The sequence below is a fragment of the Tinamus guttatus genome, unplaced genomic scaffold (genome assembly GCF_059628265.1).
Source record: "Tinamus guttatus ecotype Peru unplaced genomic scaffold, ASM5962826v1 Tinamus_guttatus_pri_ptg000163l, whole genome shotgun sequence".
NCBI classification, from domain to species: domain Eukaryota; kingdom Metazoa; phylum Chordata; class Aves; order Tinamiformes; family Tinamidae; genus Tinamus; species Tinamus guttatus.
Window position 1 is genome coordinate 479443 of NW_028288697.1, and position 22506 is coordinate 501948.

General features: G+C 47.5%; 3 protein-coding genes across 4 annotated transcripts in view; 2 read left to right on the forward strand and 1 right to left on the reverse strand.

Annotated features, from left to right (window-relative positions):
* The window catches only part of USP4 (ubiquitin specific peptidase 4), a 35060-nt gene extending 24316 nt beyond the window's left edge, over positions 1 to 10744 (forward strand). For both annotated transcript variants that reach the window (XM_088522766.1, XM_088522768.1), the window contains 9 exons: positions 4710 to 4901; positions 5473 to 5561; positions 6005 to 6220; positions 6299 to 6369; positions 6601 to 6716; positions 7614 to 7763; positions 8567 to 8670; positions 10186 to 10274; positions 10400 to 10744. In XM_088522766.1, the coding sequence (XP_088378892.1) occupies positions 4710 to 4901; positions 5473 to 5561; positions 6005 to 6220; positions 6299 to 6369; positions 6601 to 6716; positions 7614 to 7763; positions 8567 to 8670; positions 10186 to 10274; positions 10400 to 10501 (1129 nt within the window). In that variant the 3' untranslated portion in view covers positions 10502 to 10744. The remainder of the gene's footprint in view (positions 1 to 4709; positions 4902 to 5472; positions 5562 to 6004; positions 6221 to 6298; positions 6370 to 6600; positions 6717 to 7613; positions 7764 to 8566; positions 8671 to 10185; positions 10275 to 10399) is intronic.
* A 4681-nt stretch (positions 10745 to 15425) lies between these two features.
* On the reverse strand, positions 15426 to 20641 carry EMC3 (ER membrane protein complex subunit 3). Its single transcript, XM_010224109.2, has 8 exons — positions 20480 to 20641; positions 20333 to 20390; positions 19562 to 19655; positions 19056 to 19160; positions 18433 to 18514; positions 18184 to 18263; positions 17534 to 17616; positions 15426 to 15669 (listed from the first exon to the last, which is right to left on the reverse strand). Exons 1-8 carry the CDS (start codon positions 20632 to 20634, stop codon positions 15541 to 15543), a joined length of 786 nt encoding a protein of 261 aa, XP_010222411.1. The 5' UTR covers positions 20635 to 20641; the 3' UTR covers positions 15426 to 15540.
* Positions 20642 to 20726: 85 nt separating this feature from the next.
* The window catches only part of FANCD2 (FA complementation group D2), a 43113-nt gene continuing 41333 nt past the window's right edge, over positions 20727 to 22506 (forward strand). The window contains exons 1-2 of the mRNA XM_088522756.1: positions 20727 to 20764; positions 21806 to 21895. Coding sequence (XP_088378882.1) covers positions 21829 to 21895 — 67 coding nt within the window. The 5' untranslated portion in view covers positions 20727 to 20764; positions 21806 to 21828. The remainder of the gene's footprint in view (positions 20765 to 21805; positions 21896 to 22506) is intronic.

The following is a 22506-nucleotide window of genomic DNA, read 5'->3' on the forward strand; positions in this document are numbered from 1 at the left end:
CCTTGGCTGCTGCACTTTTATACCCATCTCAGTCTTGCTTTAAGGTGCATTAGGACCAACGAGGTTTAAGATCAGCCTCTTCTAGTCTTTTATCCCGGTTTGTGCTCTTTCAGCAGCAGCCAGTCGTGAGTCTGCGCAGCAGAAAAGATTCCTCCGTTCAGCAGACTCCTGCCTTAAAGTCTTGTGTGCTCGGCGGCAGCAACACGTTGCCTCGATGGCAAGTTCAAGGAGGAATTGAATCCTGTAGAAGGTTTGAGCCCCACCAGGGATGGTGAATTTCCCACAATCCTTTATTCCTTACTGCTACAGGACATTGCAGCACACGTCCACTAGGATTGACGGAGCGAGGGTGCATTTTGTTGCTTTGCTTGGAGCTGTTCACCAAGGGGCAGGACGTGCAGGAATAGACCCTTTTGCCTGGGTTGGACCATTGAGACAGTGAGTGCTTGTTGCTTGTGAAAAGTGCAGCAAAGGAGAAATTTAAAATATTCTGCTTATACATATGCACAGTTTAAAATTATTTCAGCAGCTTAAAAAGCTGTATTTTTCTGTTCTCAATGTAGAGACATCAGGAAGTTTATGCTAGTTTTCTTTTCTGGACATCTGGAACAGATGTGTGTTGTGAATTATTACAATAAAATGGTGGGAGATGATGAGCTTTTGGGTGAGAAAAGCAAAATCCCCTTGGACTTGATTGGGAATTTAAGCCAAATGGACAGTAATATATATATATATATATTTTTACTGGGTCGTAAGATGTGTTTTCTGCTTCAGTGGATTCCTTTCTGGATTGCTGGTTGTTACCTGATGTGCTCTCTGCTAACAAAGTCTCTAAAATGGGACAAAAAATGTCAGTGTTTCTCGAGCTTCTTGGGTTTGAAGTGATTTCATTCTCCTGTGCATCTCAAATGAACCTACCTGATTTGCACAACAGAACAAAACCAAGCATGTTCTTTTTTCCCAGGTCACCTGTCATGGGAGGAGAATTTGGGACTGCAAATCTCCAAGCCCTTTCTTTCCTAGAGCTTCCTGCTCCTCTCCTTTCCCTTGTGATAGGCCTGGCAATCCAATGCAGTACTGTTGCAGGGTTCCTGAGAAAGCAGCATCAGGGAAGCGGCAGTAAAAGGCTGCACTCAAGGGCTCGGATGCGAGGCGTGCAGCACGGCTGCTGGCACGGCACGCAGGGCAGTGCAGCTGCGGGGCGATGGGAGTGACCCCCTTCTCCCAGCGTTGTGGCTTTTTCACTAGACGCGTGTTGTTCCCGTGAAAGCACAGGGAAGCCAGCGGCACCGAATCAGCAAGTCACGTGCGTAAAGGTGGTCTGCAAATCAATTTGACAAAAGGACTTCAGTGCTTGTGCTGAATGCTCTCATTCTCCAGGCTAAGCAGGGGCCCGCATCCAGCACGTAACCGAAAGCTTGCTATTTCTTTTCCTTAGGTCCCATGAAGTCCAGCCCCACTAGGACCTCCGGCTCCCGCTCCGGTGCAACACCCCAGCAGGCACCATGCTGGTGATATCACATCACCCAGGGATCCTGCTGGAGCTCGGAGCCGGCCTACAAGGGGTCAGGTAAGTACCCTTTGCACAAACAAGCTCTGCTGCCCACTGCTGCAAGGGTATCTTCTTTCTTTCTTTCTTTTCTTCTTAGTCCTTAAGGCCTAAGAAGAAAAACGTCTTCGTTACCTACAGGTACCCCTGTTTTCTTAGCCTGGCTAATGGGGGCACGTTATATTATGTGTGTTGCTGAGGTTGATGAAAATCTGACAAATTGATTTGCAGGTCACCTTTAACTTACAAAGACGTGTACATTTGAATAGAGTATTTAGCTTGCCACATGAGCTGATGTTTCCACCTTCTTCTACAACATGCTGTGCTTTGTGGTTAGAGGAGCGTGTGCTCTTGGAAACCAGGGTTGGCTGCAGAAGTAGCAGGTCTAGTACTGGGGCTCCAAGAATGTCTACCCTGTGTTAGACAGGGCAGCAAACCCTCTAGTCGAGTAGTGTTAGAGGAAATGTTTGAGGTCCGTGACATCCTGTAGCAGGCTGCTCTGGGGAACCTGTCCTCACTTCTGCAAATTGGGATTTGCTTACTTGAAAGGAGGGCTTCTATCCCATGGAAAATGAACTTGTCCTCCTCCTTGTCTTCAAAAACACTTCTATACTTGTCTTCAGAAAAAGACTTGCTTGTTGAAATCCCTTGTCCTGTTTTATCTTTCTCCTTCCTAGGACTCTCACAAAATCCTGTGACAAATTTCTCCGGGGGAAGTACTTTGTGTTACACTTCAAGTTTCCTATCTCCCCGTTTACTTGATTGATGTTTATTCTGGTAGTCCAACAGTGAGGATTATGGCCATTTCCTTGAAGAAATCAGATTGTGCAGCACTTTGAACCATTTTTTTGTCCAGACTTCTGTTCATTCTTATTGCAAACTTCTCAATCTGCTACAATTGGATAGTTTCTTTCTGAGTTAGTGTGCAGCAGTAGCCTTGTTCAGGTGTGTCTGTGTTGCTAGCTTCTACAGTAGTGTTTTGTTTGTTTCCTAGACTTGTTTTCTTGAGTGTCGCCTCATACTGACCTGCAACCTGCAGAGTCCTTCCCAGCTTGATGTCCTATTTACATCCCAGCACTTTGGAAGGAATACTTGAATAACTTATAGTGCCTGTGTTAGCTTGGCACTTAGCTTGGAGTATTTTTGGCTTTCAATGTCCATCCACCCAGCTCTGCCGGGTCTTTCTGTGGTTCTTCTAACAACACTCTTGGAAGCTATTTCCCTTGCAAATTTTTTAACTCCCTTGCTCGCTGCCTCCTTTCTGAATAGTAACGACAGACCTGAAGCCTTCATAGTGCTGTTTTGTTAGGAGGAAGACTAGTCAAGTCATGCCCAGTTTAATATCGCTTAGTGGTTTTCAGGCTTTTAAAAGTTGACCTCCCTGCCAAGATCAGGGTGGCAGCAGATTAGTCAGTGACTCTAAGCAACATGGTTTCAAAAAAGTCTGGTGCAACCTCATTATTTCTCCTATTTTAATTAAGTTATACGGTACAGAAGCACAGTTTACTGTCCACTAATTCCAAGTATTACTTCCAGCAGCTTCCTTAAACTATAGCTACAGTTGTCTTTTTTTTGCAGGATATCGTAGGGTTGCAGCATGCTGGTGTGCCAAGGTTATTGGTGCTGGATGGCACTGACATAAGGGAAATACTTTTTCTGTCCTGTCTGTTCCGTCGCACAGGGAAGATTTTTGTGGGACCCGTGTGAGAGCAGCGTGCGAATGGGGCTGCTTGAGCCTCTGCCATGCAGTGTAGGACATGAAGCAGCGTGTGCATCTTGGTCATGTTGAATCTTGCAGAAGTCAAGCCTAAGGGTCTCCCAGGACCTGCAGTTAATCCTAGATGATATTTTGTGACTCAGTGTGGTCTTTTATTTGAAGTAACTAAGTAAAATAATGGAACTTCTTGTGCTGCTGTTTCTTGGAACCTTTAGAAGATGCAAACTGAATCCAGTGCTGTTGTCTAGCTTTATAGCATGGGTAGCAGAGGAAACCTCAGCCTTAGTTTGTGTTGGGTGCCCACATGCTGGCTCTGACCTCCAAAGGTCCCACTGGGTTGGGGTGAGGCTTTTGGGAAGGATTTTTTGCTTCCTGTTCTCTGTTGACATGGCTAGACTCAGTGCAAGCCTCGGGCTGGGATTCTCTTTTTTGTTCAAGTTGTACGGAGCGGAACCACAACTCCCAGCTTTGCTGCCCTCACTGCTCTGCCAGGACATGCTGAATGCAGCCACAGAAGGTCCAGCTTGAGAGAAGTCACTGGAGTGGTGAAAGAGCTGCTGGGAGTAGGTAAACCCAGAGGTGTGAGCGTGGTGATGGGTAGCTGTGGGTGAGGACGTCTGCCTCGCGTGAAAGCTCACTCGATTTTGGTTTTGAGACAGGTTTGGGGCAGGTGATTTGCCAAGAGCTGCATGACTTGACATCTTGAAAGAAGGTTTTCTTTACCTATTTTTCTTTATTTTTTTTAAATCAATAGCTCTGAGTACATACTGCGAGTGAAGAAGGCAGTAGTGTTGGACCAGATATTTTCCTTTGGCTCTCGTATTTGCATGTATCTGATTTGGTGTTTTACTCGATAGTAGAAGCTCTGCGGCAGGCTTTTTATTTATTTTGACCATTCACCCTTCTGCTCTCCGCAGTGATGGTCATCTTCCAGGTTGTTTCTTGGCGTGTTACTGCCCTTGGGTTTTCTGAGAAAGAGGTATTTCCAAACTGCTGGTTTTCTGAAGCGTTGGTTGATCAGGGATACGAGCCCCAGCCCTAAACAGTGCAGGAGGCTGAGGGATGTGCAGAGGTTCTGACAGGATTTCTTTTTCCAGAAAGAAAAATGTTGGGGAATTTGGGAAGCGCGTTAGGTATTTTTATTGACATTTTGTTCTGGTTGAAGCGATGACTAGTTGTCAGGGTAATGTTTTATGAAAGGGATATGACAAAATGGATGTGAATTAGGAGTTGGGGATAGCAGGCAGGTGATAGTCCCAGGCAGGAGTGTGTCCTGCCCTGTGGTGAGAAGTGTTTGTGGAGCTGCTGTGTTTACCTAAGTGTAAAATCCCTTTTACCCTTCTGAAGGGAACCTTTTGGGAGAGCTTTGTTGGACTGGCTTCGTGTTGCTTTTGCCTGCTGCGTTTTGGAATGGAAGTAACCGTCCTGCTCTCTTTCAAATAGGTATGAAGTTTGCAAGCCAGGTGAGGATGGCTCCGAATATGTTACTCTCTCCATTTATTTTCGGGAAAAGACAGTGAGGCAATCCAGCAATACTTCAGGAACCGTGCTCTTTGGTCAGCCCCTGTTAATATCTGTGCTGAAACACAAGCTCACTCTGGATCACTTATACAGTGTGGTTTTGGAGCAGATCAGGTAGGTCATTGCTGTAACTGCATCTTGTGCAAAGTCCTGGTGTTCACTCCTGCAGTGATGATGTAATAGGATCATGACATCTTTTTTTAATGGGAAGGTTTTTTTTGCATGGGGAATATCCCTCAGATTTGGTATTACAGTACTGTCTAGAGGCACCACAGTGCCTCTAGGTCAAGGGCTTGGGCTGCTGGGCTCTGTTAAAGCAGGTTGTGAGTGGTCACAGGGAGGGGATTTGACATCGCAAAGAAGATTGAGGGCAGAGCTCAGGCTGCGTGTTCTAGCTTTCAGATTTAAGATTCAATTCAATGGGCCTACCACAACTCTGTAATTTTTCCCATCCCATGTGTTGCCAGCAGAAGCTGGCACAAGCAGTGAAACAGCGTAGGCAGAGTTTTCCTTGGCTAGTGATCCTGTGTGACAGCACTTGGCCTGTAAAAGGCGCTGTGCAAAATAGTTCTGATTTGTTGGGGGGAACTTGTGAGGGCTGTTATCACTGACAGTGGAGAAGATACAGTTTTTCTGGTGTAAAGCAGCAGTGTGTACGTGTGATAAAAATGTTCCGCTTTTCCAGCCGCTACGTGAAACTCCCCTTGGCAGAGGAATACTCTCCATCTTGTCCAGACAGAGGAACCTGCAATGGCTCCAATAGTGTGGCTGAAGGTAAAACCCTTTCAAAAATGCTTTGAAGCCTCAAGATTTTATTAGTCTTTAATTTGCACTGTGTGTGTGATAGATGTAAGCTATAGCAGATTTTTTTATTATTATTTCTGCAAAATCTTTAAACCACATGGTTGCAAGTCACCACACCACAGAGAATTCGTATAGACCGTTTTCCTTTTAAGAAATATTGGAGACATGAGCAAAGAGCAGTCGGACGACAAGGGCTTGTGCATTCATCTTGACGGTTGTTGATAAATCCCTGGTTCTCTGTCAGATGTTGGGGTGCCTCCGTCTATACAGCACTCCTTTCGTATGCTCTTTGATAAGGCTGGTCTCTTAGCTCACGAGATGATTTCTGGAGAAATGACTGCATACAACCTGAGCTTGTCAATCTGAACTTTTCCCTGAAGCTCTTATATCGTGCTCGTCTTCGATTTTGCTAGGTGACATTGAGGAGATGGAGCATCAGGACGGCGGACAGGAAGGCAAGGAAAAACTGGCAGAAATGGATTCCTGCCACGGCAATGGTTGTATACAGGTGGAGTCAGCAAGAGATCTGCCGCCTCGCAAAAAACAGCTTTTCACTTTTAGCCTTGTGAATTCCTACGGGACCTCTGAGATAAACTCTCTTGTAGAAGGGAAACTACTAAAACTGAATGGTAATTATTATTCTGTTTTTTTTTTTTTTCCTCTTTTTTACAACTTGACAGCAAATAAATCATTATTCTTTCTTGTAGCTTTTTCTACGCTTGCAATTGATTGGGATTCTGATATGCGGAGGCTGCTCTTTGATGAACAGGAGGCACAGGTTAGAAGTCTGCTTTTTTCATAAATATTCTGTAAACTTGCATGGCCCTTGCTGGGTGGGGTCATGTCTGAGACCATGAAATGCACCTTGAGATACAAGGAAGGAAAGGCTGGAAGCTTGAGAAGATTGTAGATGGGGAAGGGGCCTGGCACAGCCAGCTTGGTGAGGGTGAGCATGTTCGTTTTCATGATAAGGGATGGAATTGAATAAATCCTGCTTCTCTTTCACTAGGCATTTGAAAAGCATGCAAGCATGTTACAGCCCCAGAAGAAAAAGGCTGTGGTTGCCCTCAGAGACTGTATTGAGCTCTTTACCACTATGGAAACGCTTGGTGAACATGATCCTTGGTAGGTTTCTCTTCATGCCTCCTGCTTTCTGTTGAAATGCCCTAGCTATCTGAGTTCACATTAGTTGTCAGGCGACTGTGATGATTTCCTAGCTTTGGCTTCATCTATGGAAAATCTATCAGTTCTGTTAAGTCGCTGACTCTATAAATACCTTTTATTAACCCATGTCTCCAGGCAGCTTCTCTTCTTTATTGAAGAAGGTGGCAGTGGTCACGTAGCTTCCTGAGATCAGGCTGCTTTGACTTCTTGACTGAACGTATCATACAGAGAGTGTGAGAGAAAATAGAATGAAAATAGAGTAGGCAAAGAGTGAAAACATGTGCCTACCTTCAGGTTTAGCTCTGCTGTATATTAAACTTGTACCAGTCCCCAGCCACTCCTGATTCTACCACAACTTTATAGTCCAGCGTAGCCAAGTGACTCTGAAGAATTACAACAGACTTAAAATAACCAAAGCATCATTCATGTGTGTGCAGAATATTTTTGGAAGCTGATTTTGTTAGCTGTGTTAAGAAATGAATTCCTGATTGAATTACCTGATTGTTTATTAATAATTTCCAATTATATCTTGTAGATATGTTTGCAGTGTTTACCTGTTTCCTCAGCTATGTGAGGAAATAGCAAAGAAAAATTGGGATCCTTAAATCTTTCCTTAAAAACAAACAAACAAAAAACCCATTTTTTGAATAGTGTGCAGTTAATGCACTTGTACTAGGAAACTACAGAGTGATTACATGGTGCTGTTTAGAAAACTCAGGGAAATTTTGTTCTCCTTTGTACTGAACAAGCCTTTTCCATAGCAGGGGCTGTACTGCCTTATCAATGCATCCTTTAACAGAAGGACAGAAGTATTTTTAAAAACAGTCATTTGTTTCCTTGTTTGGACTCCTTCCTCAGGTACTGCCCAAACTGTAAGAAGCATCAACAAGCAACAAAGAAGTTTGATTTGTGGTCTTTGCCCAAGATTCTGGTGGTGCATTTAAAACGCTTCTCATACAGCAGATACTGGAGGGATAAGCTCGACACTGTTGTTGAGTTCCCCATCAGGTAGGATTCTTCTCTCAAGTCATGAAGAGTTGGTCAAGAGAAACCTGCTTCTGATTGTACTCTTGGGCATGTTTGTCATGAAACCTGTAACTGGAACAGCCCATCTCCTGAGTTGGGGCTGCAGAACGACAGGCACGAGTGAAACTCGGGTGATGGTCTCCAGGCACAGGGCAGGTCAGCAGTTTATTTGCTTCCATGATCCCGGTTGCTTTGCTCCTGGGAAGTGAGATGGGCCAGGATGAGATGCCACGTGGTGGACATGCTCCGATGGAAATGGGAATGGCCATCACCCTGGGTTAACTTTTTGTTTTGATTGGGTTAATCATAGCAAGAATCAGTTCTACCCCATATTCCAGTTACTGGGGAAACAGGCTATAGCCTGTTCCCTGTGAACATCCACAGGGAATTTAGCACATGCTGGGGACAGAGCTGCACTGCAGTGCTGAGAATTGCACACACGTAACATGGAAGCCAACCCCATTCCCTCTGCTTTTCCCTAGCAGCGTCCTGTTGCAGGATGGGGCTCGCTCCTCATTCCTCCAGGCTCACGGTCATCCAGCAGAGTAACCTTCAGAGCTTCCTTTTATGCAGCACCTCCCTTGAAATCTCTTGACAGCGCCTTCACCAGGACCTTGTGTGGGAGGTGCAGTACTCCTGCTCTCAATAATATCTAGCTGTTGAGCAGCTGAGCTCAACACTGCTTTTTCAAGTGCTCCTGTTGGCTGCAGAGCTCCATGTATAATCGAATACTTCTCACTGTGTGCAGATCTCTGGCGTGCTGATACCTTTGGGTTTCCTTGCAGGGGCTTAAACATGTCCGAGTTTGTCTGTGACCCAAGAGCAGGCTCATACGTATATGACCTCATTGCAGTTTCCAATCATTATGGAGCCATGGGAGTAGGCCACTGTGAGTAACTGCTTTTCCATCCTTTGCATGCGAGGAAACCTAGGCAGAAGGGTCAGGGGGAGGGCTCTGCATGGTGGAGGTGGCTGTGGCTTCTCTCCTTCAGAAGGGCTCGTAGTAAATGGGTAGAACTGGAACAAATTTGAACCTGGAGGCTGTGGAACAAATGGGATTGAGCTTGCCGGTGCCCTCACCCAGAACTTACCTGTCTGCTGTATGTGGGTGGATGTGGTACCAGAAGGTACCTGTCATCCCGAGAGGATTTACAGAGCAACTAGGCAGGCTGCAGTCGGGCCTGACTGTGGTATCTGTGGGACCTTGGTTAATAGTCCTGAGGGGGTAATTTTATTCTGCAGTTTGTACAGAGCCTGGATTTCAGCCCTGAAGATCAAATCATGGCAGGGAGCTGCTTGCAGGAGGATCTTGGGGATAGGGGAGTCTTCAGGGTGCAAAGCTGAGCCTTGGAGCTGGCCATCAGCTATTGCTAGAGTCAAGCTGCTCATCCAGCTTGTGTACAGGGAGTATTGAAGCCTCCCAGTGACTGCCCGCCGGCCAAGCAGGAGCTCGTGCTGCGCCCTGCGGGGGTGGGAGACGAGCTCTGAGCGAGAGGTGACGTCTCTGCACGTGCCCTCCTGCTTGCTGTAATGAACACTTACAGCAGACCTCGTTTTCCAGACCCTTTTTAAATTAAGGCAGGAATAAATTCAGCATATTGGGATCTCCTGGTTGCACTCATGGTATGAGTTTGGGATAAATTGTGCATATCCTCTACACTGACAAGTTCTCATATACGAAAGAGGTGCAAGGGCCATTAGACGTGGGGAAAAACGTCATGTTACATATAGCAAATATGTTTATAGCTGTTGGTTTTGCTGCAGCCTAGAAGAAAAGCATCTGTAAATAGAGTTCTTTGATAGATTCATGGTATAGGTGACCCTTAGAACCACTCCAAAGCACTTGGCGGTGAGAGGATGGTGAGAGCCCATTTGACATGTGCTTAGCATGGGCTCTGTTGCTGTAAGAGAGCAGTCAGAGGAGGATATATTTTAGGATTCATAGCCATAACAATCTTTAATCCAACTTTCCTCTAGAATTAGGACTCTTGTGAATGCTAGATCAGGTCAGTCCTCAGTAGAATAAATGATGTTTCATGTGAAAATTGGAAAATAGTCTTAATCTAACTGTGTATTTGGCAAAGATCTGCCTCAAGGAGGTGAACCAAAACAGTTTCCCCCCGCCCCCCCCCCACACACACACCAAGTCTCTCTCCCATTTCCTGCCTCTGGGATAAGTCTGTGTGGCTCTAGACTAGCTAGACCAACGAGCATGTTCTGAAAGATACGTGTGTTAGCGAGCTACATTGTGTGCTGTTATCAAGGCTGCTTTTTGGCCCTGTGTGCGCTCAGTGTGGCTGTCTTGAGTGCCCCTGCTCTAGTTGGTGACGCTGTTGACTGTCCGTGTAGCTGCAACCTGCTCGTTGTCCTGTGTACCCTGATCTGCACTTTGGTTTTCTGACAGACACGGCCTACGCAAAGAACAAAGTGAATGACAAGTGGTACTACTTCGATGACAGCAGCGTATCAGTGGCGTCAGAAGACCAAATAGTGGTGAGTACTTGGTCTGAAGATGCTCTGAGTTTATACTGCAAGCGTGGGTCCCTACAGTGGGTGTTTCCAGCCAGGCTGAGTGGATGGTTTTCAGGTGTTTTCAGACTTTTCTCTTTCTTTGGTAGACAAAAGCTGCATACGTGCTGTTTTATCAGCGTCGAGATGACGAGGAATGTGCTGCCCCGTCTCCTCCGCCAGAAGAGTGCGACGGCATGGATACCAACTAGGCCTCTTCTCCAGCACTGGGTCACCGTGCTGGCATTTGCCCTTCTAAAGCCATGTCTGAGGCATCTGAAAAATTCCCTTCTTCCTTCTGTAGGAGTCAAGCAAAAAATTTAGTGCTGAAATCTTTCAGTGCTCAGGGTTGCAGAATAGCACTGGAGAGACAGGAAGTAGGTGTTGACACCTGGGTATTTAGAGGCCAAAAATAATATACATTGCAGCTTCAATAAAGTTCTTTTTAAAATCTGGCTGAACTGTGTGGCTGAAGGTAGCATTCAGGGCTGAGCTGGGTTGGGGCTGGGGGCATGGGCCAGGCTGACGGGTGTAGCTGCTTTGGGAAGAGGGCACAGCCTGAGGCGGAGGTCGTAGCTGAGCGGTGAGGCCCGTGGAGTACAAGGGTTGTGATTCTATGAGTCTGCCTGAGGCCTTCTCGAGGCTCTCGTGTTGCTCTCGTGCCCTGCTCGTTTCAGGGCGCCTTCCTGCGCCCATTGGGAAGCTGTAGGGTCAAATCTTGTGGCCGGTCTGCTGCCATCTCTGCCATCGTGTGTAGCTTCTCTGCTTAGCTGCAGAGATTTATCTCCTCCTTGTGTCCTTCTATCTGCTGATGCACTCAATTCTCCTGGGCAACTTTGGCTGTTTTTGTGTGGACGCTGAACCCCACTAAGTAGGAGGCTTCACTGAAGACAAATACCCACCTGCATGGCTGTATGTATGAGCTGACCTGCCTGGTGATGCACCTGTCTTGCCTTGGGATGACATCCTTCAGGGGAGACAACATCATTTGTAACACTGGCCCCTTCTTGTCCTCTACAGCCATCTCCCATATCCCTTGTGCCAGCTTCCAGGCAATTCCATAAGCACTTCCCTGCCACCTCTATATCTCTAAGGCAGTGGAAGAAATTAGGGGGTGGTTCATGTATGTTTGGAGATCTTACTCCAGCGAAGCTTGGGCCTATGTTGGCAGTTATGGGTGGCAACCCCTGGCTTTTCCTTTTTTGTACAGCCATTTTAGCCTTCCTCTGCTTCCTTTGGGCATAGTTGGGTCCTCTACCCATCTGCAGGGCCGTAGGTGCAGAAGTCCTGCCTGAGGGTCTCCTTTGGCAGTGGCCGTGTGATAATTTTGCCCCATCCTCCCAGTACAACTGCTCTTCCTCTGTTACCTGAGACAATTTTGGTGTTTGTAGGGCTCTAGTCCACCATGAATTTTGAATCAGGACTTTTGCAAATGCTAGCCTGGGTCAGTCTTCAACAAAAGCTGGTTTGTCATGTGAAAGATGGGAAAACCCAGAGGCTTAACCTATACTTATGTATTATTTGGCTCAAGGGGTGAACCAAATGCCAAGATCTTGGAGCAGAAGCAAAGCGGAGGGCAGACGCTGTCCTCCTTCCCTCCGTTCCCAGGCGCCCTGTGCTCCCACCTGCCCCGCAGAGCTCTTGTAGCTGCGCTCCTCGCTGCAGCCCTGCTGACGAACGGGCCCCGTCTGCTCCCCTCCAAAGCTGCCGCCTCTGCTCCGTGGCTGCTGCTCTGCCACGGGCCTCGCCGGCACGAGGGCTTTGGCCTCCTGCTCCCTCTTCCCTCTCCAGGGCCGGGAAGGGAGGGAAGGGCCGTGTGGCTGCTGGGCTTCTGCACCACGCGGTCCTCGGCTGGAGGAGGAGGATGTGTTGGTGTCAGGCTGCTCACCACAAGGTTTTTGCTTTTAAGTGAGAGGGCTTTAAAATCTGGACTTGGAGCTGCTCATGCTTCTGCTGTTTTGGTTTTGGGGATTTTTCCAACTCTTCAAGGGACATTTTATTTTTCTTCCCTCTTTGCTGAGAGGGAGAGCATCTAAAAAGGTGGTTTTTAAGCTGTAGCACTGCACTGAATACCCTGTTTTCGTTGTTCTGTTTTGTTAGTTTTACCCTGAAAGAAAACTGATTTACCTGGGTATTTCAAAGTCAGGGGCAGGGAAAGGGGAGTCCAAGGTCTTGTAAAGGGAAGATCAGCATAAAAGGGCCTTGTTTTTTCCTGCCCACGCGGATGTCGCTTACGGTCCTTCTTGCTTCGCGGTCTGATGGGGCAATCTGCTGTGCAGCAGGAGCACCTCGGCCCTCGCTGCCTCCTCTGGACCCACGGGCTTTGGCTGTGGTACCTTTTGTAAGGTCAGGCCTGTTTTATAGACCAGCACTTTGTGACGGGCCAGCTGTGTTGTACAAAGAGGCAAATTAAAGAGTGGTTTGCGCTGAACCTGGCTGCTGTCGTGTCTTCTACCTTCCCTTCCCTGCCCCAACGTGCGGCCAGGGGCTGTTCTGGGGCACTGCTGCCTCGCGGAGAGGCCTGCTGCAGCGGGAGCTCTTCAGGCTAGAGGAGCCGAGGGGCAGCCTTGCTTTCCTTCCCTCTGGCTGCTGCTGCCCAGGGCTTTGGCAAAGCCGCTCCTTGTGGCTGTGGCCCCCTGGCTCCAGCTCCTACAGCCCTTGGAGGGGATCCTGAACTTGTTTCTGACTATCTTCTCTGGTGACATTGGGCCTGACCCTATGGCTGTAGCAGGGTTTTGTGCATTTAGCATCAGTGCGCCTGCAGGAATGTGGGGGGCTTGACTCTACCTGGCCCCCAGGTTTGTTGGCAGGAGGGTTTGTGAAGGAGAAAACCCTGGTTAAGAGTTTAAGTCTTGCTGTTATGGGTAGGATCTAACAGCACAGAGCAGCTCTGGGCCTTGCAGCAGGCAGGGGGAGAAGGTTTGTCCAGTCCAGTCTCCTGCAGGAGAGAAGTGTGAAGAGGGAAGCAGCCTCCCTGTTTTTCTGGAGCACTTTCCTCTGGGAACAGATGCCAGGAGGGAAAATTGCTGCAGGAAGCCTGACTGGAGCCGTACTGCATTGACCTGCATCCCTGGGGGCCTCTTGAGCATCAGCGGAAGAGCAATGAGTGCCAATATCAGAGTGAGCTGGAGCGGTGCGAGCTTGTGCCCTCCTGTGTCTGCTCTGGCTGCGCAGGAACATCCTGGCCTCTGCAAGGAGGCAGCTCTGGGCCTCACCATGCCCCTGTGGCACCGCGTGATCCAGCGCTCTAATCCAAGGCCTCCGAGGGTGATGTGGCGCTCCTGTGTGTCCTGAGGTGAAAAAGCTGCTGGGGGCGTAGAGGCGCTTGGGTCAGGGACACCTCCAGCCTCCCTGGGCCACGGGGAATTTGGGGGCTCACAGCTGCCTCCAGCTGTCCTGTGCCATCGTGCATGGCCTATGGCACCAAAATGACAATGTCCCTTTCCTGCCCCGTTCCCCAGAAAGCTGCTTTGGAGGGTGCTGAGCAGGAGGGCTCTCCCGACATCAGCTCTGCTCCCACCACGGGCCTGGGCTGGCAGAGACCCAGGCTGGCGCCAGCCCAGGAAGGTGCCATCTCTGGTGATGTGGCTCCGCTAGCTTGGGGCTGCAGGGTGATGTTCCCTATGTGTGTGCAGTGCTGTGGCCTCTGTGCCCAGGGCAGGGCCTGCCCCTCTCCCTGGGAACAAGGGAGACCCCTGGGGTACCCAGGGGTGGTTGTGGCTCAGGGAGTTGCTGGGAAGCATGGAAAATGAGCAGCCCTCTTCTTCCATTTTCCAGAAATGTAAAAGATACGTTAAAAACAACAGCCATGTGAGGAGAAAAAAAAAAGGCAACGCTCAAGGTACAGCATTGTTGTGAGAACGGAGCTCTGTGGGCCCTGGTGGTTGAGGTGGCCCTGGTTCACAGGTTTTGGTGCGAGCCTGTCCTTGCTGTCTCCAAAGATCAGCCCTGGGCTGAACAAGGAGACAGTGACACAGCTGGCTTCGCACTGAGCTCCTGGAAACCCGTGTGAGGGGTTGGCCTGACTTCAGCATTCCCGAGATTACTTTCCAGCCTTTGCTACTGAAGGAAACCCCAGTGGGCTTCAGGTAGCAGAAGAGGATTAATCAAAACCCTCGTCACTAACAACGTCTGGTTGAGTTCCGTGCACTTTTTGCTACCAAAATTCTTCTGTGGAGCGTTTCTGAACTCCTGGGTTTGATGGGGACATTGGCTGGGCCAGGCAAATCAGAGGGACCAGCTCAGCTCTCTGGAACTACGTTGCTGGGAACCCACCAGGAACATGCAGCTACTTCAAGGCCAAAGATACCAGGTTAAAGTATTGATGGAGGAGAGTGCTGCTGCTCACGTGCTCCCACTGCTGGATCTGTGCAATAGCGAAGGCCCTCTGCGTTCCTAACTTCTCTCTGAATCACCTCAACAACAGTGGTTAAAACAAGCAGAGCACACACTTTTGAATCTCAGCTTAAAAGTCTAAGTCTGTGGTTTCTCAGAGGCTAGCTTGATTTTTGCCTGCTATATTCATGCATCTGCAAATGCAGTTAGTTCACCAGACTTCACAGAGAACACCAGGTAACCTGGGTCAGGTATCTCCTCTCCTTCTAGCATGTCGTGGAGTGGGTTGTTCACCTTCCTCCCCCACAAAATACAGATCCTTATTCTTGGTTTTGTTTTCCTGTTAAACATCCTCACCCTCCAATTACCGTAACAGGGAGAGTGTATAAGCAGGAAGGACAACCACTGCAAGAAACTCAATCCTCAGGCCGCTTCTGAGGATGCGGTCGGTACCTCTCTGGTAAGTTGGCTTTGAATTGCTAACATGATGATGAGACTATCTTTAATGTTCATGAACAGGGGATGGATAGCTGTGTGGCTGCTTGTGAAGGTGAACTTAGACACTCAGCCACTACTTGATTCCTCAGTCTCATGAAGCTTTCAGTTCCTTAGCTCAGCTTGAGTTAATTAAAGCCCTTTGCTACTTCTGAACTGGAATTAGTAATTTCTCTGCGTCTTTGCTCCAACATTAATTCCTCTTTGTGGGAAAGGTAACTCTTCTGTAGCTAAAAAACCCAACCAACACACTTTGGTTCAAATACAGCATACTCTATCCTGCGGCTCAAATCACTGCAAGACAGGTTCTGAAGTTGGTGTTTTATTCTCAGCCTTGCTAAAATACATTTTACAGGTTTAACTAACAGCTCTCTTTTCATCAAATGTCTTTTACAAGAAGAGACAAAAAGTATTCTCAAATTCAGAAGATGGAGGTCTGTAATTCTTCCTTAAACATGCCTTCAAAGTGGAGGTCTTTTGCCATGAGCTCCTCTTCTACATCTTCCAAGGCCCACTGATGATCAGTCAGCTCCAAAGCTTCCCACTCCGTCTACATTGAAAATAAACACAAGGCAGGGGAAAAAAAGCAACACAGGATTAAAGCAGTTCTCCTTGCTCACTGTACGCTTTAGACATGAACTATGCAAAGCAGTACTCACCTAAAAAATAACAAAACAATAAAAATTTGGCAGTCCTATCAGCTCTCTGCAATCAATATGCTTAACTGTGTACTAGTCAATAGAAGTATCTTATAGACATCAGAAGAATTATGTATCTGCCTTTTGAAATGCCCTCTTTCACCTTCTGGAATAATATATTTCTTCTAACACAGCTGTCTCTAGAAACACTACTTCAACCATGGCTGTTCTAGAGAGCCAAACGTTTTGTGCTTAGTTGGGAGAAAAAGCAGTTAACAGCTGAAAATTTTTCAAGGCAGATGTGATGTGCCCCTATAGACTGTTGGTTCTGTAACCAGCCGGTTTCCTAGAGCAGCTCCCCAGAATTGCAGAGTTTGTTTCTTCATTAAGCCAGGCGTTTGCAGAAGCCCAGCGTCTCAGAATAACAGCATTTCATCCTAAACACTCAAATGAGATATCACTGCTCATCTTCCACCAAGCATGAGCACAACTATCTCCTCTTACTCCCTTCAGTGCAGCTCACAGTGGATATTCTGGAATAAACCCTACCCAGGCTGCAAACTCATTTCATGTAATTCTCATCAAAAGAAGCATTGTGGCAGAGTTGCAATAGCTATTGCTTCACTGGGGCTGCACAGCACAGCTGCTCTCTTCATTTGCTGCGTATCTGGATTGCTGATGTCTCCTATGAGGGAATTTTTGAATACAGGAATCTGCAGGGGCCAATCATCCTGACCCCCCAGACAGCAGGTTGCGTGCAGCAAATCCCTCCTGCAGGACCTAAAAACTCCAAAATCAGAACTGCCCCATCATGCACACAAGGTTGTGAAAGACAACCCGACCCTAACTTCCATGGACACAGCTCCCAAACTCTGGGCCTCTAAGCCAAAACCAGCCACCGGGAATTCCATAGTCACATAGGCAAAATGATCCTGCTCCTCGTGCTTATACTAGTTCAGTTTGTGTTTTCCTCTGTACCTGCTTTCTCCTGCAAAGCAGGGTGACACACAGAGCCAGCTCATCCAAAAGGAGCGACCCCTTAAGAGGTTTCCTGCTCTTCATGCAGGAAACACCTCAGATCTTCTCTGAGAGTCTCTCTCGCTGACGTGTTTGCTCATTATGGCCCTTCACCTGCTTGCAGGCTTACGCAGTTCGGGAAGAACCTTTACACACTCACGTATCAGCTGAGATCCATTACATCAGATTTAATTTTGATCGCTGGCTCAGTGTGTTTGAATGCTGTGTTTGTGCTTCTGCGCTGCCAGCAGCAGAGGACATTTGAGTATTCTGTAGTCACAGAAAATGAGTTACCTCCTACCACGGTATTTACCAGAGAAGACCATTTTTCAGTTGGGTTAACTCTTTTAATTCATTTTCTTACCCAAGTGCTGTCATATGCCTGCTGGGCTTGTGTTCACCTGCATTATTAACACAGCTTTTGGGGAGCTGGCTTTTGTTTTGAAAGTAGATCCCAAGGGAACAAAAAGCAGCCTTCCTCTGCCAATGCAGAATGTGGCAAAGGAATTCAATTTTTGTATCAGGAATCAGAAATTTTGTATCAGGAATTTTTGCATCAGGAGTGCACCAGGTTAGTGGTGGTGACCAGAGCTCTGCCAGACACAGGGCAACTTGCATGTCCCTCACCCAATACCAGCTCTGATTTTTGGTATCCAGGGCAATTCCCTTGTTCAACATGGGAAGAAAGAAGCATATATATATGTATAAAACAATCCTGTAAGCTCACAGGAAACAGAAGTGAGGGTGGGAATACTATACCTTAAATGCTTTGTTAGTATCTGCTGGCATGGCCATTGCTGCCCCCGTCATCTGTTCCTGCATCACCCTAGACTGATCGGCAGCTACAAAAGAGAAATGAGAGTCACTTTTTTTTTGTCCCATTTAGACAGCATTTCTTAGAGCACATTGCCACATTTCTGGTTTATACCTCTTGACTGGAAAGCTGTGGGGAACCCACAGATGCAGCATTAATTTGCCAGCACGAGTTCTCGTGAGACACCCTTTTTTCCCCACCATGCCCACCTTCTCAGCTAAATTTATATCAAATATGCAGGTAGATGATAGAATATATTCTACATTCTCCATGACCAATATCCATTTTGCCCTCAAATTCTGTCCAGCACTAAGATATCTTTGCAGTTCTGCTTAAAACTGATCCTTGCTAGAAATGTAAGTGACCCTGAGAGCAAAAATTTCTGCTCGCTGCTTTGACAAAAAAGGAAAAAATGAGCTACGTTGCCAAGGCAGCTTCCTAGCAGTTAGCCAATGACTGGTGCAAGATGTAATTATTGCAGTGGATGTCAAACCTGGCCAGTGGAGAATAATCTTAGGGAACTGAGAGGTTGTCAAGAGGTTTTTGGTTTGAAGATCCAGAAACCAGCTCTTTGACAGCCATGATGGTGCCTTACCATTATCTTGGCCCAGGATGAGAGTGTAAATGCTTCTGAGTCCAAACACATTCAGGAAGTACCAGGAAGCAGAGCTCACCCTGATTAAATCAGAACAAACGTGTGATTTCAGTTCCAAGGCTGCCTGTGCCAGGCCACACGGCTTGTGACCCCCTGCAGAAGCAGCTCGTACCCTTTCGAGGGTTACAAGCACTTCCCAACTTCTGCAAAGGAACATTTCACATTGGTTTGCTAAGAACACACACTTACCAAGAGGCATCTAAAGTGAGCAGCTCAATGCCCTGCTGCAACATGGGTTTGAAACGCAGCGTCAGAGGAAACGGGACCTTTGCTGCAGAATTAAGAGAAAAAAAGCTTATTTTTGCAAAGTGACACTAAGTGATAGCAGGGTCAGTAGATATTTTGACTTTCTGAAATCACTACGGAGGGGAATGTCTTTTGTTAAGGGAACGTGTTTTGCACAAACAGCAAGAAGAAATGTGAATTTAAGGAAATATTTTTAATTGTCCCTATACAATAAAACAAACTCCCAGGACACATTCAGAAGAAAACCCACTATATCAGTGTAAAGTCTTGGCAGTTTTAATAAATTTAAGTATCTCTTTGGTCATAACAATGGTTCCCCAATACAGCAGCTATTTTCTTCGTGATCAAGCCTGGTGCTCTGAAAATAGTTTTCACTCCACTGCTACGGGGTAAACAGATGGCTGCATTTAATGGAGTGAATTGCAGCAGTGCCATGAACTAATTTCATGCTCTTCTCAATTTATTGTTTTTAAGGTAGAGGAGCAAATTTCTGCTGCAGCTTGACCACAGAGATCATTTTCAGCCAGCCTGCGAGATCCACGAGCCCTGATATTGCAGAAACTTACTTGTGACAAATCCTGAAAAGGTCATGTTGATCCAACCCCCGATGAGGATCATGGGCAGAACGTTGGTTACATTCCCTTTCATCATATCTGTCAACATGGTTGGATCTGCAATGCAAAGTTTTAATATAATGTGGCATTAAAGGCAAACAGGTTAAAAGTCTTCTTGACTTTGCAAAGGAGAGCTGCTCTAATTAAGAAATTGAACAAGACATTACTAACTACCTCTCACAAATTGTTTTTTTCCACTGTTCATAAAATGCTTTGAAAAAGGAAAGCAGCAGTCAATAACATGGTGGCTGCTGCCACCAAGAGAGGTCCTGTACCCTCTTCTGCTAAAAGGAGAGATCTTGCATCCTTCTCATGCTCTGCTCATCCCGGTGTGCAGTTGGGCAGCTCCACTCCTTCCCTCATGCTCACCCAACTCTTCACCCTGTCAATTCATCTTTCTGCCTTGACAGAAAATTACCTGCTTTCTGCTGAATTAGCTTCATGCTACGTCAACGTACCTGTCATGGGAGAAGGTGGCACCACCTTCCTCTTCGTTTTCTTAAAAAATCCATCTTCAGGGTTATTAAAGTAGTATTTCCGGGTCAGGAAAGACTGAAAACAAAAAGAATGAATCTAACATCAAAAAAGAAATTAAATGAGGATGGTAGAAATTCCTATTTAGACATGCAGATGTTTTACAAACTCTTTTACGACACATCGCTCTCTGTTGTAGGGGTACATCCCTGGTCATACGCTCTCGAGCTCCTTACTCCATCTCTGAGGTTGTTCTGAATCCCAGTTCAGGGCTGTTTGCTCTCTGGGTCTTCTAAAATTCCCTCTCAGAACAACCCACACTGGTTAAAGGCCTCGTGGCGCTTTGTGCCAAGGCCTCGCTGGCTCAGTACCAGTACCCACATGCGGTAGCAACTGAGCCAATGTGAGTGCTGTAATTCAACAAACACCTCAGACCGGGTTTCAGGACCCTCTTCGTCCTGTCAAGCTGATTACTTCGGCCAAGTTCTTGTTTCATCCTTTGCCACACGTGTTCACTGGCAGACCCCAGAGCATTTTAGGATGCTCCTCAGCGTCTGCAGAGCAGCAATCAGGAGCTAGGCGGGACCCTGGGCAAGGACCCGAACCGCAGTGCCATGCCCAGTGCTCCCGAGCCCCTGCCTCCCCTTCCCGATGGGACACGGGGCCCGGCAGGGCACGGCCAGGTGGTTTCGCTACACCTGGAAAAACCTCCTAACCAAGGCACGGCGCCAGCGCGACTCCGCTGGTATCCACACCTGCTTCGGGATGTATTTCCCGTTTTCCCTAAGGACTCGGCTCCTTATTAGGACTTGGCTGGAAAACAAAAGAAAAACAAGATAAAGTAAGCAAGGGACTAGGGGCCCTGCCCGGCGCGGGGACCGCGGCGCGGGGCTGGCGCTGACCTGTCGGACACCTGCTCCTGCGTGAGCCGCTTGTCGCTCTGCAGCAGGATGGACACGTAGTGGCGGATCATGCCTACGAAGAAGGTGATGAAGACGATGGGCAGCACCACCCACAGCCGGATGTTGGAGTCCAGCAGCAGCTCGGGCTCGCTCATCCTGCCGACGCCGTCTCGCTCCGGAGCGCCCCGGGCCCGGCTCCCGCTCCTCTTCCGGGCCGAGCGCTTCCGCCGCCGGCGGAAGGGCGTCACTGCGCCAGACCCGCCCGCGCGGGAAGCCCGAGCGGCGGTAGGTGCCGGGAGCGGCGCCCGCCGGGGCCCCGCGGCTCCCGCGGCTCCCGCGCTCCGCGCCGCGCGGCTGGGACGAGGCCCCCGGGCACCCCGGGTCCCTCGGGTAGCTCCGCAGCTCCCTCTCCCTGCGCACTCCCCGGGGCGGGGGTTGACGTGTTGTCCCACTCCCTCTCTGGGACTGGCGGGTTGACGTGTTGCCCCTCTTTCCCCTCGCACTCTGGGTCGGGGATTGCGTGTCCCGGCGGAGACACAGACGTGGCGGGGACTCAGCCACTGTCGGCCAAGCAGCCTGTGCGAGTAGTATCAGGTGCTCTGGCCTTTGCGCATCCCTCCTTTCCCAGCACAGGGGGAGCAGCCGTGAAGGTGGAGGCCGGTCATGGCTGCCCTTCGCTGTCCGTGGGCTGGTAAGGGAGCCCTTGGCGCCAGAGCCTCTACAAAACAGCTGAAATCGAGCATGGGATGATCAGGCACATTTATTTGATTTATTTATTTTAAATTTTAGAAGTTGAGCCTATATGTATGTATTTTATACTGCCACCCACCAAAGAGGACTAGTCTGATGGAGGTTTGTGCAGACAGAAATGGCCTTGAGGCTGTGGGCAGTTACAAATGTGAGTGGGGCCCACTGGTGTGCTAAAGCTCGTGTGTGTTAAGTTCCTAATTCCTTGTAGCTTTGAGCATGAGGAGATGAGCACAGATTTAGACTCAGGATGCACTTTCAGATCTTCTTATGAGCTTAGCTTGCCACTTGATTTGCCAGGCAGCTGGAAGAAATGCAGAACCTTGTTTTGATGAGGAACTGGGTTTTAGAAAAACTTACATATTCTCCTATTTAAGTATGCCAAGGTCCAAAACCTCAATCTGTACAGTAGAGAAATGTGTGATACTGGTTAGCCAGGCAATATGGCTGCCTTTGAGCAACTTCTGCTTCTAAAGTATTTTTTTTTGTTATTCATGAATTCATTCTAGAATTGCTTAAAAAAATCTGAATCAAATCTGCCTCCTTTGCTCACTTGTCATCTTCCTGCATTTTTTATAGGCAACAACAAAGGTTTTGTCACCATGGTTTCAAAAAGGAAATTATCCAAAACTGATGTTCCTGGAGAGAATTCAAAGACCGACTTGCCAAGTAGGTACTATGGTATAATCTGCTAGAAGTGGAAACCCTGTGGTCTAGGCAGTGGCTCCTAGACAGAGAGTAGGCCAAGCTGGCAATTCTGATGTTACTAGCGGCATACAACGGTGCTATTGATCTTTAAATGCTATTTTTTATACATCACAATAAGATAACAACATTGAAAATGGTACCATATCTTTTTCAATTCTGCTGTTCTTATACAATTGATTGGTGATTATCAACTTAAGCTTCAGTGCTTTCAGAGCCAATGGATTAAAGCCATTTAATCAAAGCCGTTATCAGTAAAATAAACCAAAACAGCCTCTCTACAAAGCTGGAGGGGAAAAGATTTCTTTTTTCACTTCAGCAAATGGCTGGATGCCTACGAGAGATATCTGGTACAAGAATCTAGATCAAATTTGTGGTCTTCAGGCTAGAAGACAATGTACTGCACAGTTCATAACGTATTAATATATATATTTCCCTCAAGAATGAGCCACTAATGGTGAGGTATATCTTAGCTGGGTCACTAAGAAGAATTAATACGAAATATTCCTTTGCAGTGTTATGTTGCATAGTAGGTGCTTTATGGGATCTATACATTGTCACTGAAGATAGTTCAT